We start from the raw sequence: 17,500 nt of genomic DNA, 5'->3' as shown, positions 1-17,500 counted from the left end.
CCTTGGTGCACACCAGAATCACCCGGGGGGCTTGTCACAGCACAGACCGTGGGCCTGCCTCAGAGGCTTCTGATCCGTAGGTCTGGGGCGGGCCCGAGAACATGCATTTCTGAGTTCCCTGGTGAGGCTGAGGTTGCTGGTCCAAGGACCACACTTTGAGAACCACTGGGCTACACAGCCGATCACTATGGAGCCCTCCAGTACTGGATCTTATAATCTGAGCGGGAGTTCACCCCACCAACCTTCCTGTCCCAGGCTCCCCTCTCCTGCCCTATTCCCAACACCTCCCACCACTGTTCTGGCCCAGCCACCTGCAAGATTTCCAGGATCTTCAGCTTGGTCTCCATCACCACAATGTCTTCATTGTCCTCAAACTTGCTTCGGTCCAGTGGCTCAGTGGCACCAGAGCCAGCAGGCAGGCTGGGGGCGCCAAAGACAGACTGCTTTCGGCTTAGCACCATGGTGGACATCATGTGGCCCACACCCTGGATGGACCGCCGCACGTTCTTGCCTGCGGAGTGGGAAGCACACGGGGATCACAGGGGGCGCACAGCAGGACCGCTCGGTCTGACTCTGTCTCTGTCAGCTGCAGGGCTAACCCAGAAAGCCTTCCTGGGGGAGGTGAGCTTTAAGCCAAATCTGGGCAAAGAAGGGATGGCCAGGGCAAAGGCGACCATCTGATAATAGATGACAGGGCTGTTCTCCCCCACCTTCCCCATCTGACAGGGGGCCCCTCAGGCAGGGCCTGTGTGTCTCCCTTCCTCCCTCATCATCTCCCCTCAAGACCAAGATGCCTTGGAAGGCAACGCCCCCAGGCCCCGGGGTCTCCACAGAGCCTGGACAGGAGCCCCTCTGGTCCAGCAGAGGCCAGGAGGCAGGCTGCACAGGGTGTTGATCAGAGGACTTCTGGCACTAGGAGGAGATGGAGAATGCCAGGGGTGGGGGTCTGGCCACAAAGCCTCACCGCCTGAGTCATCGTAGGCCTGTAGCATGGCCGGGGGCCCCTGCACGCAGTCGATGATGCCCAGCAGAGTGCGAGTGAGCCGCAGCAGCTCACTGAAGCTGTAGAAGCCGAAGTAGATGAGATTGTGCGCCAGGCTGACCACCTGCGGGAGGAGGAGGCGGGGCCGAGGTGAGTGGGGCGGGGCCGAGGTGGGTGGGGCGGGGCCTCGTGAAGGGCGGGGCCAGGGCGGGAAGGTAGGGCCGAGCAGGTGTAATGAGGGTGTGACTAAGTTCTTGGGTAAAGGCAGGATCTCGGGGAGCCTGGACACAGCCACCCTTGTGCCCTAGTGGGCTGATAAGGAAGTGAGGCCTACAAGGAAGAATACTGTGCCGGGGGCGGGGGGGGGGGGGGGGGGGCAGTGGGGATAGAGCGGAAATGCAGGAAGGTGGGGCGGTAGCTCCCCACAGGCACCTATGAGCCAGGTGGGGCTGAAGGGGTGCGTGGACGAGGGGGAGCCAGCCCTCTCCCAGGTAGCAAGGGGAGAAGCCTCCCACTTGGGGAATCCCACTGGTCCACGCAGTCTCCCTGAACTGGCTGGGGCACTGAGGAAAGGTGGGGGTCATGGAGCCCCCAACGCACCCCAGGGGGCAACTGAGGCCTAGTGAGGAACCCCCCGCCAGAGCCCCCGCCAAGCACCAGCCCCCCCACCCCCCTGCCCAGCCAACCTCAAAAGTGAGCTTGTTCTTCTCCTCATTGGCAAAGGGCACGGCCTCGCTGACCACATTGTTGAGGTAGTCCTCCACGAAGTCCATAGTGCTGGCAAACTTGTTCTTCTTGTCGTCTCGAGAGGCGTTTAGGTTGGAATCATAGCTGGGGGGCGGAGGCAGTGAGGCATGAGGGTCCGTAAGATCCTCCCACCCCAGCCTCGCTCGCCTGGCCCACCCTCCCCTACCCATCTCACTCCTTGATGGTGATGGCTGTGGGGATCTCAGTCCAGAGGCGGGCGAACTTGACAGGTGTGACCAGCTCCTGGGGGTCCCTGTCCACGTGCACGTGCAGCATCAGGTGGCAGAAGGAGGCGCGTAGGTCAAAGGGCAGCATTTCGTCTGCCATACACAGGAAGATCAGGTCAACACCCAGCTGCTGGGAGATCTCGTCGATGGCCAGGTACTGGCGGTCCAGGCACATGCGGGCAAAGAGCTTCAGCTGGTACCTGCAGGGAGGGCAGGGCGGAGGGTGAGGACACGGCAGGTGGGGGCCAGCGAGGGCTACTAGCAGTTGGACCTGAGCAGGTTGAGAACTTGGGAAAGTGGCAAGGGGACGTAGGTCAAACCAGGCATCTGCCCACATAATAGGAAGGACACAATTCTGAGTGAGCACGGTGAAAGGGAAAACAGCCTGGAGTTTTGCGTATTTGCACTCTCCCCGCTCCTTGCTGAGGAAGAAAGGAGGAAAGCACTTCCTGGCTCAGCCAGCCCAGGTCTTCACAGGGAAGAGGGCTGGCTGGGTGACGGGCCGGGAGAGGAAGGGGAAGGAAGTGCAGTAAGGCGACCAGCCTGGGCAGAGCGGGGGGTGCAGGGTGTGAGCCCGGGATGTGAGAGCTACAGAAATGGCGGCTGCAGGCGACACTGCTCTGCCCCAGGGTGGCGGCACACCCTCGGCTTCCTGCTCAGAGCCCTGCGTGACCTGCCGTGGGCCCTGGCGACAGATGGCCCACCACTAAGGATGTGTGAGCTTGGGCAAGTTCTTTAACTCTCTGTGCTGTCGCTCCAACTTCGAGGGTGACAATAGTCACAGGGTTACGGTGGGGCATCAGTGAGTGGCCAGGTCACTTTGAACAGTGCCTGGTACATGGCCCGCATTTGATACGTGTTACCCAGTATCTCATTTTCTAAATCAATAAGTTTGGAGACAGGTTTGGGTTTCTTTCAGGCCCAGTCACTGTGCTCAGCTCTTTAGCTACACAGTTGCCCTCACTCGGCCTCCCTGAGGAAGGCTGCAAGGCTGCTGGGGCTCATCCCCAAGCAGAGACTGGCTGAAGGCCTTCCGAGAAGGCCCAAGGGCACAGGTGGCACGGCACGAAGCAGGGGAAGGAGCTGGCCCCGGACGCACCTGTAGTAGCTGAGCACGTTCTCGTCGTGGGCATTGCCGGCCCGCGCCTCCTGGGCCAGCTGCCTCACGCTCTTCTCGTGGTGCTCGTTATTCTTGTCGGTCCAAGTAAGCCACACCTCCTCCTCTGAGTACTCGATGCTCAGGTACTCGTGGGACTGGGCCATCTCCTTCACCGGCCGCAGCCTGCAAACCAGGGCCACCCATCACAGGGAGCAGGGGGCTGGGGCCGGACTCTGTGCCCACAGCCCTCCCCGAGCATGCCCAGCCACACGGACCCCTCCTGGAGCTTGGCTGAGTGCCAGCTCAGACAACTTCCTCAGGCCACGCCCTTCTCAAGGACAAAGGATCCGGCTCATTCCCCTAGGCCTCCCTCCTCACGTAGCGCCAGCACAGGGCTGGGCACCCAGCAGGCAAGGGCACATGTCTGCAGACCGCGAGGGTGTCAGTTCTAGCGGACGGGGCCCAGGCTCCAAGGCGGCTGAGGAGCAGGGCGAGGCGGAGCCCTGGATGTGGGCAGGAGGCAGCGCAATGGCTCACTCAGTCTGGATGAGAATGTCACTGTTCTTGGGGTCCAGCACACATTTGCAGATGAGCTCTTGGGTGACAGGGATGGCGATGTGGTTGGACACACACAGGTCAGAGAGGTAGTCCAGGAACCTGGGGTGGTGACAGCAAGGAGGGCCAGGGGGCTCAGAGGCTGGTCCCTGGTGGGGATAAAGCCCAATGTCCTCCTTCCCCAGCGGATGGCACCGGCTCCCTAAAACCGGTTTACTGCTTCTGCTCCTACCCCAAAGCTTGGGGTATGGGCACGATGGACTCCCAGCTGCCCAAGGAGAGACAGTCATGGGCATCACCCTGATCACCCTGGGCAGGGGGGGGAGGGTAGCTGGGGGTCCAAGGGGTCAGGGTAAAGGAGGCACAAGGACAGGAGTGATATTCAAAATATTTTACAACTGGTTCAATACGGGCACCGACTTTGTCACCAGAGAAGGGTCTTGGACCTTCTGCTATACCAGGCATTGACCCTCTTGTTGTTAGATTGGGCCAAATTTGGGAGGGGTCCCAGAGAGGGGCTACAGAGGCCAGGGCCTCAGAGAGGTGGCAATTTACCAATGGAGGCAATAGTTTTTCACTATTTGTAATGAGCAGCCGCAGCGGACTCTGTGCCCCCAGAGGACTGGGAAGGAGAAGGGCATAGGTGCAGTTGGGGGGGGGGGGCGGGCCTCACCTGGGCTCCCTGTTCTTCCGTACGAGGCTGACGAAGGTCTCCACCTCGGTCTTGGTGATGTGCTTCTCCAGGAGCTTGCGGTTGTTGTGCAGGAGGGCAGTGATGGTGTCTTCTGCCAGGATGTCATAGCCGATCTGGGACTGCATCATCCCGAACTGCTTGGCGATGTGCTCCTGGGGAACAGACAGGCTGAGTCGTGGGGAGCCCGGCTCTGCTCCAGCACCCCGCCCTAGCCCTGGAGACAGGGGTCCCCCCCACAGGCGGGGGACCCCGACCCTAGCAAGGTGGCAGTCTGGGAGAGGAAACTGGCACCGGGCAGAAGAGTAGGTTTACGTAATCTAGTTCAGCTCCCAGCCTGTCTCCCTACCAGAGTGAAGCCTCCGCAGGCGAGGAAATTATCGGGCAGGACCAGCTACATAATTTGTGGGGCCCTGTGCAAAAACGAAATAGCAGGACCCTTCTTCAAAATTTGAGAATTTCAAGATGGCATTAAACCGCAGAGCATTAAAGCCAGCTCGAGGTCCTTCTCTGCACACCCATGAAGCTGGCCGGGTTGCCTGGTTCCCTGCGGTATCCCCGGGGCCTAAAACGGTGCCTGTCACGCAGCGTGTGCGTGCCTCAGAAAATATTTGCTGAACGAACAAAAGCAGGAGTGAGCAAGAGAGCAAGCCAGTGAGCAGGTGCATGGGGAGACCCCCGGGGCCAGGAAGGCTCAGGCCAGGGTGAGCAGCACACCTGGTTCTTACGGTAATCCTCCTGGGAATGCCGCAGCACCCGGTAGCAGAGGCGGAACATGTGCTGGTAGGGGGCGTTCTTCTGGTCTGACAGCTCCTCCAGCCGCACCAGGGGGCCCTCACCCCCCTTGTCACGGAAAGGGGCCTTCAGAATGCCAAAGATCTGGAAGGGCAGAGAGAATGAGGAGGGATCCCCCTATACCTGCCTGCAACCCTCATTATCCCAGAAACCCTCAGCCCCAAACTCACTCTGCCCCAAAGCCACACCACCATGAACCCCAAAGCTGATTTTAAGCTGGACTGAGACCTCCAAGCCCCCATCAATGGCCCCTCTTCCAGCTCTCACCCCCTTCTCCTGGCCAAGATTCCAATGCTGGCCTAAGCCCACCCATCCCCACATGACTAGTCCCATCTCAGATCCTGGACCAGGCTCAGCGTCTGGGGAAAGAGCTCAGGGCTGCCACAGCTCAGGGGTCTGAGGTTAAGAGAAAAGGCAGGTCAGGCCGGTGTGGCCAGAGGTCTCCACCTCTGGTCTCAGTAATGTGCTTCTCCAGGAGCTTGTGGTTATTGTGGAGGGCGGACACAGCCTGCCTCATCAAAACAATGTTAATGTAATTTAAAAATTTTTAAAGGCAGGGATTGGGTGAGGGTTCTGTTCTAGAACAGAAACCAAAGAAATGCAACCATATGGAATGAGAAAACCTTCATTGGATCCTGCTTCAAAAGAAACAACAACAACAAAAAACCTTTAAAAGAACATTTTGGGTGAAAAGTAGGGAAACTTGATATGGATTGGGCACTATTACCAATTTTCTTAGGTGTGATGACAGTATTGTGTTTATCCCAGGAGATGCACACTGGAAAACTTAGGGGTAAGGTGCGCCCTGTCTGGAAACGCATGGGTGGAGGGACAGATGTATAGATGCATGGTTACGTGAAGCCAAACCGGCAAAATGGTAACAAGTGCATTCAGGCAGTGGTTGTAGTGTTCACTGCGCTATTCTTTCAGTACTTTCTCATATTTGAACGTTTTCACAATAAAAATTTAGAAAGAATATTTAAAGTAATCTCCACACCCAATACGGGGCTCGAACCCACAACCCCGAGATCAAGAGTCGTGTGCTCCACTGGGTAAGTCAGGTGCCCCAGAGAAAAAAATATTTTTAAAGCACAAGTTCTGGGGGCACCTGGCTGGCTCAATCAGTAGAGCATGGGACTCTTGATCTCGGGGTCTGAGTTCAAGCCCCATGTTGGGCATGGAGCCTACTTAAAAAAAAAAAAAAAAAAGCACAAGTTCTAGACCCAACATCCTGAGTTCAAATCCTGGCCCTGCTGCTTCCTAGCTGCAAACTCTCGGTCAAGTTACTCCACCCTCTATGCCTCAGTCTCCTCACGGGTAACATGGGGATAATAATACTACCTCCCCCAGGTGGAGAAGATCAACTGAGCCAAGGGCACTGGTATACAGTCAGTGCTCAACAAATACTCATTTTTGGAAAAGGGGTGACGAGAAGCTGCAGACACAGAAGGTCCACTGCAGATGGGAATGGCTCCTGTCCTGGACACCCGGCCCGGTCCCCAAGGCCACTGTAGGTCCCAGGCGGGGTCCGCCCCATTCCCCACACCTGTGCACAGGCACCTGTTTGAGGATGTTCTGCTCGCGCATCAGCTTCTGCCGTTCCCGGTTGGGCTTGGTGACCATGATGTCCAGCACATTCTGCCCATTGTTGGGCACATCGCTGACGAAGAACACCAGGTCCTCCAGCAGCTGGATGACAAACCTTCACAAAGGGACGCCAGGGATGACAAGCGTGAGGCACCGACCCTGGGAAACACCCCTGGGACACACCCGTCACATGCCCTTCATGGGCAACCAGCCCTGCCTGAAATACGCTCTCATCGAGTCACCCGCCCACCCTGCTGGCCAAAGCACAGAGCCCATCATCAGCCTTCAACTTCTCTCCCCAGTTTCACGGCTCTCAAAATGGCTCTCAAAACACATTCCTCGCCCCACCCGCCCTGGATTCCAAAGTGCCCCCAAGACAAAGAATCTCATTACACTTCAGTCTGGAAAGGAACAACTGGGCACAAGGCAGGGTGCTTGATGTGAAGGGCTCCGCATTTCTGCCCTGGCCCCACCACTGATTAGCTGTGTGACCATGGACAAGTCTCTTAACCTCTCTGAGCTTCAACCCATCATCAGGGTTAGTTCTGGCAGTACACGAGCAGTGAGGCAAGGGCCCGGGTCCACCAGGGCCTGCAGGAACCAGTCCCCACCTCTGTCTCCCCCACCCCAGCCACGCCTGCCCGGCTTCTGCTTTGTGACTCCTTCGTCCATGAAAAGCAGACCCTTGGAGGACAAGGCCTCTCAGGAGACCTCGATGGCCCCGCCCTGCAGCCCACCTGCGGTCATTCTGGCTGATGAAACCCTCGCTGAGTTTCTCCACGGCACTGGCCAGCATGGAGCTGGCATCGTTGGCAAAGTCCAGGTCCCGGATCTCAGACACCGGAACTGACACGATGGCAAAGGCTTCCTTGTCCTCCTTGGTGGGGCAGGTGCCCAGCTGCAGGGACAGGGGTCAGCAGGGCACCCAGGGACGAGCTAAGGCCCCAGCCCCAGCCCCCCAGCCCCGGGCGCCTCGCACCATGAGCCGAATGGGCCGCTCTTCCTCAATGTCGATGGGTACGTTGGTGCTCTGGATCCACGTGTTGGTGCAGAGGTGCCGCAGCCGGACATAGGAGTTCCTACAGGCGGGGCCAGGGTCAGGGCTCGGGGATGGGGCCTCGGATCGCGTCCCGGCTGTCTGCTCTACCCCCGATGCTCCACATCTCCACCTGACTCCACACCCACGGGACAGGGAACTGCTCCCCTCCAGGCGAGGAGCCCAAGCCAGAGAAGAGTGACCAGCAAACAGCCCCCAGTCCCCCTGCTGCCCTTACCGAGGCCCACGTGCCTCACCCGCACTCCCCAAAACCGGCTTGTTTGTAAACTTGGAACCAAGACTCATTTGGACAAATGGAACCACTTAGACTATTTATCCCACTTAGTGTCAAGACGCATGTGTTTCATAGCGGAAACGCTCTTGTCTCTGATTATGAAATATCATTACCTTTCTGAAATGAAAAACAATCTGAATCTCAAAATGCACCTGGCCCCAAGAGTTTCAGCTAAGGGATCGTGGGGGCCTGTAGCCACTCAATTACTTCTCCCATGAGTCCTGTTGATGGGTAGACTTGATATTCCCACTTCACAGATCAAGAAATCAGGGCAAAGTGATGGAGTAAGCTGCCTGAGGTCAGACAGCTAATAAACACTAAAGCCTGATGGACACCTGGGAAGTTGCTTGATGTTATGGCCCAGAATCTCAGGGTTGGGGGAAGAACTTAAAGATTGGGGAGCCCCGGCCCCACCCAGTGCGCCCTGGACAAACTCGTGCAGCCTGAGCTTGAGTAGGCAGACCAACGGGGGCAGGTGGCTGATAAAGATCCCTGGAGAGAAGGCATTTTGATAAAGCAACTTGCATGAGGCAGCACCCACATGCACAGAGCCCAGGGCCAGGCACACAGCAAGCATTCAGTGGTGGTTAGCTGTCTACAGCTCTCAGAGCTCCATCCCCAGAGGGACGGGACATGCAGGTCCTGAGGCCAAAGGATCTCAGGAAGACAGAGGAGTGTGGGATTCAGGGAGCTCAGAGACAGGATGGCCCAGCCTGGAGACTCCCATCAGCCCCCAGGCACATGGCACCTACTCACCTGGGCACAAAGGAGTCAGTTTTCTGCAAGGTGGTGGGGTCCAGCTCAAAGAGGGAGGCAATGTCGTTGCCATGGGGCACAGCCACCAAGCGGTACTTGATCTTCTCCCCAGCGTTCCGGCGACCTGCACGACCCTGAGCACGCTGGGGTAAGGACCCCCACTCAGGCAGAGGCCCCTCCCTCCTCTCAGGCACCCTGAAACCACCTGGGGTTCCACTTGAGAGGCCTTCTCCCTCCGGCTCACCTCCCAGGGTTTCACGGCCACCCTCCCGTGGTCCCTCTTCCCCCGGCCCCAGAGCCCTACTTTGGTCCTCACCATTCCTGCCGCCTTGGACTCACAGGTATCGCCTTTGTAACTGGGGTTCTCCTGGACAGAGACATGAGATGGGGAAGGCTATTGGACACTGAGCTATGCTCACATGACCCCAAAACAAGGTCTACCCCAAAATAGCCCTCACCCTCCCAGGGGCACCCACCCCAGCACTTAAACCCAAGTCACTCGTGAAGAAGCCACCAATGAGAGCCCCCAGGCCTTGCCCTTCATTCCCCTCTCCGTGGACACCCACAGATGAACACACACACACACACACACACACACACACACACACACACACACAAATGCCCCAATATAACCGGCCTGCGTATTCCGGACAGACATGAATGTGGAATGTAAGTTATACAAGGGCTGGGGATTTGGCTCACCGTTGTATCCCCAGGGCCTAGACTAGCTCCTGGCACATAGCAGAAGCACAGTAATACTCATTAGTATACTCGTATATACTCATATAATACTCAATTATATACATTCATGCACTTACTTGATAGTATTTGTTAAATGCAAGAGTGCAGATAAGCCAGGGTCCGCAGTCACATATGTCTGTGTGTGCAGACGTGCAACAGGCACACACGCTCACACATGCCCACACGCACGCACACCCTGAGCCCCCAGGATGCCCCCCTCTCCCTCCCCACTCACCTCGGCAGCCAGGTAGTTGCCCGTGGCCAGGTGCTTGAAGCGATACAGGCCATTCCAGTGACCGGCTCCTCCACGGCAGGGGTCATGGTGGACCACCTGAGGGGTGCAGGGGTGAGGCAGGAAGGAGGACTGGCCAGGGAGGGGTGACCCTGGGGAGACCTGGAGGAGTTTACTCTGGACGCCTGGAGAGCTCTGGGTGAGTGGCACCTGGACACCCCTCCCCCACCCCAGCTCTACCCTCCAGGGGGATGGGGGAAGAAGAGGGGAGCCCAGGGCTGGGTTCTGGGTAAGACACAAGCTCTGACCTCCACTTCCCAGAGGGCATTGGAGCTGGTGGCCGAGGTGGCGGATTGGCGCAGCGTGGTGCGCAGGAACACCTGCAGCTTGCCCTTGTACTCGTCACACGTCAGGAACTTCTCCTGCTCCGCATGGAACAGCCGCACCACGTCTCCCTGTAGGTGTGGGTCACGGGCTCAGGACGGCCAGCCCCACCTGCATCAGATGCAGGAGCGGCTGGCCGGGCCCCCGTGGCTCCTCCCAGAGCCAGCAAGCAGAGGGTGAGATGTGTACTGGGCCCCACCAGCGGGTGGCCGGGGCCAGGGGCTGGCCCCTCAGCCGGGCGCTCTGCCCAGATCCCAAATCCAGGATGTCCAGATGACTGGGGCGGGCCAGGCTCTTATCCAGATCCTTCCCCAGCTTCCTATGTCAAACCCACCCTTGACTGTCTCCTTCCCGGATTTATATCTCTAGAAACCCCACCTGACCTCTAAAGGCCAATCTCGAGTCACCCCCTCAATGAAGGCAGGAGGGATGTCACCTTCTGGGGCCCTTCTAGGCCCATGGCTGCACCTCCCTAGGGCCCTTTCTGCCCGATCATGGGTAGTTCTTGCCCATTTCTTCTGCTCCCACAGGACTAGAACAGCTGGCTTATTCATCTCCGAAGCTTTGGACACAGACAGCAACTTTGGGTCCTGGCTCTGCTTCACAAGCCGTGCGACCTTGGATAAGTTCCCTAACATCTCCGAGCCTCAGTTTCCTCTCGTATACAACGGGGCTACTATGACCTCCTTGCAGAGATTGCGAGGATTATAATTTGTATAATGGAGTCACGCTGCGCGCTTAGCACGTGCCAGCCTCTGCGTGCCCACCTCACGTGGACTTTCTCACCTCCTCCTCACACTGACTCCCTGGGTACATACATCGCTATCCCCACCCTACAGGTGGAGAGGCTCAGGCACGGAGAAGGTAAGCGTCCTGCCGAGGGTCACAGAGCTAGTGACAAATGGGACATGAATCCGTGCTGCAGCTCCAGAGCCCTAATCTTTCCACCACACTTCCTCCGGCAGCGAACCTACAACCAGCAGGTCGTCTATTACCGTCTAGTAATATATCTATTACTCCAACCACCAGTTGCGACCACTAACAGCATTATCTGGCCTCCCTACCACTGCACTGGACACAAAGTTCTCAGTTAACACCTGTGGAGTGAACACATGAGTGAATAACTAGACAGATTATGTGAGTTGCTTTGGCGGAACCTTGTGACCCTTGTATCCACGAGGCGCAGGGTTGAGAACAAAAAAAAGGGGTGGACTTTGCACACTCAGATCTCACTTCCAGGTTGCCTGGCACTAACATCAAAGCCATGACAGATTCACCGAAACCAGTCTAGGCAGCACCACGGGGTTCGACCTGATGATGGTGCTTCATTTTCTCAGGGCCACACAGATTGGGGGCTGGAATGTGTAATCGGAGAAGGCTTCTGGGAGGAGGTGGCACACAGGCTGAGGCTTGACTGATATGTGGATGACGCGCAGGCTTCAGGGAGAGATAGAAAGGCATTGAACAGAGCGTGGGTGAACTGGAAAGAGCCTGGGAGACGGGAGAGGGAGAGTGATAGGCTGAGGCAGCCTGAGGGGGGCAGGAAGGTCTGATGGAGCAGCCTGGCTGGGAACGGAGGGTCAAGGGAGCCACTGCAGGCTTCTATGCAGGGGAAGATGCAGGGAACACAGGGCAGCCTCCTTAGGGGGCTGCTCTCGGGCCTGTCCCCTGTCCCTTTAACAGATATCATGGTCAGATGCCTGCCAACTCCCCTAGCTGAGGAGCCCCACCCTCTTTGCTACCCCCATATCTGCCCCTCCCAACTGCCCCTCCACATAGAACCCACACCCCAGTAGGCTGGTTCCATCCCCTGAAGCCCCACTTGAACCTCTGGATGCCTGGTTTTTAGGGCTTGTCTAATGGTGTCTCCAGCCCTCTTTCCCCCTTGCTCTGGTCCCTCCCTAAGTCGTTGCCGCAGTGTTTCCCAGCAGTACTGTGTGCCCTCCAAGCCTGTCTGGAATCGGGGCACAGGCCCTGACTCAGCAGCCTCAGGCCCTTGCCCAAGAGGGCATAGGGCAAAGGGCAGTGCACCTGGCTTGGATCCATGGAGCAGGCGTGGGGGAGGAAACAGAGTGCTCAAAGGATCTGGCTCTCCAAGATGAGGGAACGGGGACCCCTATCCACTGACACACTCTTAGCAAGAGGAAAATTCGAGGCTCGCCACGATCCAGAAAAGATGGAGACTGAGGCTGGGAGGCTAGAAACAAAAGATGGGGTGGTCCGGTGGGTGGCGGCGGGGGGGGGGGGGGGGGGGGGGGGGGGGGGTGGGGACAGAGGGGAGGGCCTGACAGAGAGCAGGGCTGGGTAAGGGTAGGTGAGGGAAAGCAGAAAGGGGGACCTTCAGGGCCGGTCTGGGCAGCCGGCAGGCAGGTGGCAGTGGGCAGTGGGCTCCCAGTCCTTACCCCTTTCAACACCTCCTCCAGGTGGTCTCGGAACTGCATGAACAGGTTGATCTTCCAGCTGGTGTTGCAGTTCACAGAGTTGACCTGGGGAAGGGCAGAGAGAACCCTGATGCCAGGCGGACCGCCAGCGGTTGGAGAGTGGGGCATGAAAGGCCCGGTGAGGGGGTGGGGGGAGGACCAGCCCAGCTCCCATCAGAGCACAGAGAGGAGGTGTCTTCTCGAAGCCAGGGCCCCCAGGCCCCAGCCAGCTGCCCTGGGGCTGCCAGCCTGTGGGGCAAAGAATGGGGCAGACGTAGAGACCCAGCTCGCCCAGCTGGCCAGGTGGGAGTGGAGGAAAAGACCATGGTGGGGAGGGGCCCTTCTGTGCCCTCAAGGATGTTCAGACGCCCTTCCACTGCGGGCTGGCCCCACCACCTCACTCACCTCCTTGCAGCCAGCGTTGTCACTAAGCTCATAATTGCTGGCATGCAGAGGCTGCCCGGCGTTGACAGGATTCAGGATCACCTTGTCCCCCACCACCACCTATGGGGACAGGCGGAACAGGGTGAAGGTGGGAAGGGCCAGGCCTCCAGGCCTCTCCCTGGTCTCAGTCTGCCCCTCTGAGAAACGGGCACGACCTCATCCAGTCCCCACATCAAAGACCCTGTCGAAGCCCCTCTGGTGCTGCGGCCCGCACTTCCCACCAGGCCCCTCCAGCCGGGCCCTGTCCTTACATTGTCCCCGTTGCTCCGCAGCTTCCAGAAGGGCTGGATGAAGAGCCAGGAGCCCTCGTTGCCTGTTGCATCCAGTGTCACCCGCATGGCATTCTTCTCCAGCAGGGCCGGCAGCCGCTTGTTCACTGTCAAGTACTTGTTGCTCTTCATGTGCAGGAGCTGGGGGGCAGGCAGGGTGCAAGTGAGGTCACCGGGCGCCAGGGGGCCAGCCCATCGAGGACGGGGACTCTGGGCGGCCCACTGGACCTTGGTCACAGCTGGACACACATACAGTGTCAGATACACAGACATAAACACACGAATTGAGACACGTGCAGTCACTCACGCGCGCATAAGTGTGTGACACACACACACACACACACACACACACACACACACTGTCAGGAGCCTAGGTGAACACAAAAACAGCTAGCATTTCTGAATCCTTCCCATGTATTCATTCCCGTAACCTTACAACTACCAAAAGGGAAGTAATATCATTGGCCTGAATTTGCAGATGGGGAAACAAAGGCACTGGGAAGTTAAGTAACTTGCCCAAGGTCACAGAGCCAAGATTTGAACTCAGACCATAAGGCTCCAGCGGTCGGTGACCACTGTGCTGGAAACACACCCACAGACACAGCTACTCAGGCCACACAGAAACAGGCACACCCAGAAACAGATATGCAGTCACAGGGACACGTCCCAGAGGGCATGTCAGCTGACACCCCTCTCCCCAACGCCAGCCCAGCCTCTTCAGGGGGGGATGCAGGTGGGTCTCACCTGGATGACACTGCCATACTTCACGACGTCCCCGTGCACCTTCTTGTTCTCCGTGTCATTCTGCTTCTGCTCCATCTGGGCTGCGTGCTGCACAGACACACGCGGAGGTGGAACGCAGGCTCGGAAGCCGGCTCCTGGAGGGCCACATCCCCCCCCATGCACAGGTGCGCACACACACACACACAGCTTCTGGCACTGTACCCAGTGACCCACCCCCCCCCCGAGGCCATCTAGCCCATTCCCTTCGCAGGTGGTGAGGGACTGAGACTCAGAATGCAGAGGGGCAGCCTGAGGTCAGACAGCCTGCAGCCCAGGGACCCGAACCCCGATCCCCTGCCCCCTCCCCCCATCTGGAGGAGGCATGCCAGCAGGCCCTTGAACTCCCTGTGCCGTCTGACACTGCCAGCAGACAACCTAAGCTGTGCCTCACTACCCCCAACTCAGCCGATTCCTGATGCCCCCATCACAGGACCCCTCCCCCAGCCCAAAAACCTGACAGAGGCGCCTGGCGCTACTTCCTCCGCCTCCTTCCCATCCCCCTCCACCCCACTCCTCTATGATCCTCCCTCCCAAAACTGTGTGTGCTCCTAGCCACTGTCTTCACTGGTGGCCCAGATCCAACTCTGACAGATCCAACGCCAAGGGCCTTGAGGCTCTGGCTGGCTTCCCATTAAGGACACGTTTTTAGGCACTTCTGTCACATTAGACTGGAGGCTGCTTAAGGATAGGCACTGTCTCCTCCATCAGATTGGGGGGTCCTAGACAGGGCTAGACAGGGTCCTAGACAGGGCTCTGTCTCCTCCATCGGACTGGCACTCCCTGAAAGCACTGGCCCTTCTACCCAGTTCTTCTCCTCAGTCCCTTCAGCCAGGCCTCACAACGGAGGCTGGGGCAAGGGTGGCTGTTAGGGAAACTGGCCGTGTACCACATGATTTCCCATAAACCCACGGCGTGACTACACGTGTGTGTGTGTGTCTGTGTACATGTAAATGCCCGACACCCAGGCCAGATCCCCGGTTCAGCCTCGGCGTGTGTCGCAGCAGCAAGGAAGCCTGTGACAACCCCCAGCCCAGGAAGAAAGATGGGTTATCTGTTAACAGACCTCAGGCAGCCCAACCTCAGCCCCCTCTTTCCAGCCCAGTTCATAGCTATGGGGTGAAGCCCACTCTTCCCCCATTTTACACCCACCTCCTCAAGGAAGGGGACACAGGGAAGCAAGGTCTACGGGACAGGGGCTGGGACACCAGACCTGAGGGAGGGTCTCAGAAACAAAGTGCCAAGCTGCTGACCACAGCCAAAGCCTCGTGCTCTCTTTTTCATGGGGACTGGGCCCTGAGGTCTGTCCGGAGGGGACTGCTAGGATGTCAACTGAGCCACTGCCCCCAAGAGGTCCATGAGCAACCACCAGGCCTCTGCACTGTGCACTGTCCCTGTGTCCAACAAACCCAAGGTGAGTCAGAGATCTGAGGGCCGTTCAGGCCCTACTACAAACTCACAGGATGAAAGCACGGACTGCCCAGCCCCCTCTAATGGTCCCAGGACCCAGCTCTATAAAATGAGGAAGGAGGTTAAGACTGGTTTTCAAATCAGGTTCCCTGGAGCCACTGTCACCAGGGGCTACTGGTAACTCCAGGTACAGTTGTACAGGTTGTTCACTGCACTATGGCATCCAGCTGAAGGGCTCAGTGGAAGCTGAAATCCAGTCCACCTTTCACTCACTGAGCCATGTGCCCAGGGCATTAGGGCTATGCCAGCCTGGAGGAAGGAGCACCTTCTTCTAACTGGCACAAAGGGTCATATAGACAAGTGGATCACTGGGAAGGCACTCTACTTCCTCTCTCTTACCTCATTCACACCCACACATACCAATCTCTTGCATCCTGGGGTTTCCCACTTAGCCACAGGGCCCCTCTTGGCTCTGATGGGCAGCGGCCCCCGTGTGTGCACCCGGATTCCTGAGGCACATACACAGGTGCATGCCTGTGCGCATACACACCTGTAACTTCTGGAGCAGCACCACGTCAGCGATCTTCTCCTTGTCCTGCTTCGTCTGTTTGGCCTTCCAGTACTGCTTCTGGGCCGAGTAGCGGTTCATGGGACACACCTTGAAGAGGCAGTCTGTGGTGGGGCAGGCCAAGGGAGGGAGATCAGTTCATGGAGGGCTCAGCCTACAGCCCCACCCCCCAAATTCCACCTCCACTCTCCCCATCCTCCTGCCCCACTGGGATGGAGAGGTAGTGGTAAGAAGGACCCAGAAGAAGTTGGGGCAGGTGTGAAAGCAGGATTCCAGCTGGGAGGCAGACGCAGGCCCTCTTCCCCACGGGAGATTTATCAGAGGCTCTCAGGCCCGCACCCCATGCCCTGTCTGTGCCAGCTTTTGTGGACATCGGTGGCTGACAGTTCATACCTGCATCCTCCTCTGGCCCACTGCCATCTTGCCCACAGATGCCTGGGAAGTTGCATCCCTCTCCCTCCCCACCCCCAGGAGCAGCTGGCACAGGCACAGGATAGTCTGGCCTCTGGAGATGACTGTCCGCAGTGCTGGTCACTCCCCAGCTCCCTGTACGATCCGGCTGACGCTTCTATTTGGCCTGAAACCACATCCTTGCTTGGCTCTTCCCTTGCCCTGAGTCAGTGAGGTCTCCCCTGAGACCCCTCTTCAATAATTCTTCCTGCCATAGGCTCTGCTTCCAGGGAACTTGACCTAAAACCTGCCCAATCAAAATTCCAGAAACAGGTTCATTTTTACTCTTTTTCTTTTGGAAAGCAGATGAAACACTTAGGATTTTCATAAGCCCCCACTACAGAGAGGGCGTCAGATTTTTCTATTTATCAAAAGGAAGCATGAGTTGAAAAATCCTATTCTAAAGTGTGGTGGGAGGGGATCAGGGATTCTGGGTCATGGTGACGTGCTGGCCCGGGCGGATGGACCCACCTGACAACAGCACAGGCTGTCCTGTGAGGCAGTGGGTGCCCCGTCACAGGAGGGAACCACACCCTGGACGAGGCGCTGGGCTTATGGTCTCTAAGACCCCTCTCACGCTGCAGTACTGGGCCTCTCCAGCCGCTTGGAGCCCAGGACAGGGATGGCTGTGCTGGAGAGCCCCTCAAGCCCTCTCATCTACCCTCCAAAGGAAGGCTAGGTGCCTGCTCTGGTCAAAGCTGGTCATCCAGCCCCCGGCAACTAAAAGCAAAACTGGATTTTCTATCTAGCCCACGAGCAGGCAGAGGCCCCCTGGTGCCATCAGGAAGAGAGACCGAGTGAGTCAAAGACAGAGGGAAGGAAAAAATGGCAATTCTATTCGTAGATGGAGCCGCCAAGGCCTGCCCTGCCTAGCCCACCTTGGCACCACCAGCATGAGGGGGCATCACTTCTAGAAATAAGCGCTCAGTTTGTCGGAGAGAGTATGTCTTTACAAGGATCTGCTTAGCCCTCCAGAAGAAGCTCATGTGTCACCGCCTCCCAGAAGTCCTCCTGCTTCGTCAGGCTGGGTTG

At 57.9% G+C, this 17,500-nt stretch overlaps 1 protein-coding gene across 6 annotated transcripts in view; it reads right to left on the bottom strand.

Moving 5' to 3' along the window:
• ITPR3 (inositol 1,4,5-trisphosphate receptor type 3) overlaps window positions 1-17,500 on the bottom strand; it is a 67,285-nt gene that overhangs the window by 23,552 nt on the left and 26,233 nt on the right. For 5 of the 6 annotated variants that reach the window (XR_003968802.1, XM_030315279.1, XM_030315278.1 and 2 more), the window contains exons 3-22: window positions 16,001-16,122; window positions 14,005-14,091; window positions 13,243-13,401; window positions 12,953-13,051; window positions 12,530-12,613; window positions 10,052-10,198; window positions 9,747-9,842; window positions 9,087-9,137; window positions 8,771-8,913; window positions 7,663-7,762; window positions 7,421-7,581; window positions 6,657-6,798; window positions 5,019-5,180; window positions 4,284-4,456; window positions 3,593-3,712; window positions 3,056-3,238; window positions 1,905-2,156; window positions 1,669-1,813; window positions 965-1,106; window positions 312-511 (exon numbers count right to left, since the gene is read on the bottom strand). Coding sequence is in view for 5 of the 6 variants with exons in the window: in XM_030315279.1 (XP_030171139.1) it covers window positions 312-511; window positions 965-1,106; window positions 1,669-1,813; window positions 1,905-2,156; window positions 3,056-3,238; window positions 3,593-3,712; window positions 4,284-4,456; window positions 5,019-5,180; window positions 6,657-6,798; window positions 7,421-7,581; window positions 7,663-7,762; window positions 8,771-8,913; window positions 9,087-9,137; window positions 9,747-9,842; window positions 10,052-10,198; window positions 12,530-12,613; window positions 12,953-13,051; window positions 13,243-13,401; window positions 14,005-14,091; window positions 16,001-16,122 (2,768 nt within the window). In the remaining variant the exon portion in view is untranslated. The remainder of the gene's footprint in view (window positions 1-311; window positions 512-964; window positions 1,107-1,668; window positions 1,814-1,904; window positions 2,157-3,055; window positions 3,239-3,592; window positions 3,713-4,283; window positions 4,457-5,018; window positions 5,181-6,656; window positions 6,799-7,420; window positions 7,582-7,662; window positions 7,763-8,770; window positions 8,914-9,086; window positions 9,138-9,746; window positions 9,843-10,051; window positions 10,199-12,529; window positions 12,614-12,952; window positions 13,052-13,242; window positions 13,402-14,004; window positions 14,092-16,000; window positions 16,123-17,500) is intronic. The other variant, XM_030315275.1, reaches the window with a different exon arrangement.

The sequence above is a fragment of the Lynx canadensis genome, chromosome B2 (genome assembly GCF_007474595.2).
Source record: "Lynx canadensis isolate LIC74 chromosome B2, mLynCan4.pri.v2, whole genome shotgun sequence".
Lineage (NCBI taxonomy): Eukaryota > Metazoa > Chordata > Mammalia > Carnivora > Felidae > Lynx > Lynx canadensis.
Note: the sequence above shows the minus strand (reverse complement) of the source record. Positions and strands in the feature narration are given on the sequence as shown.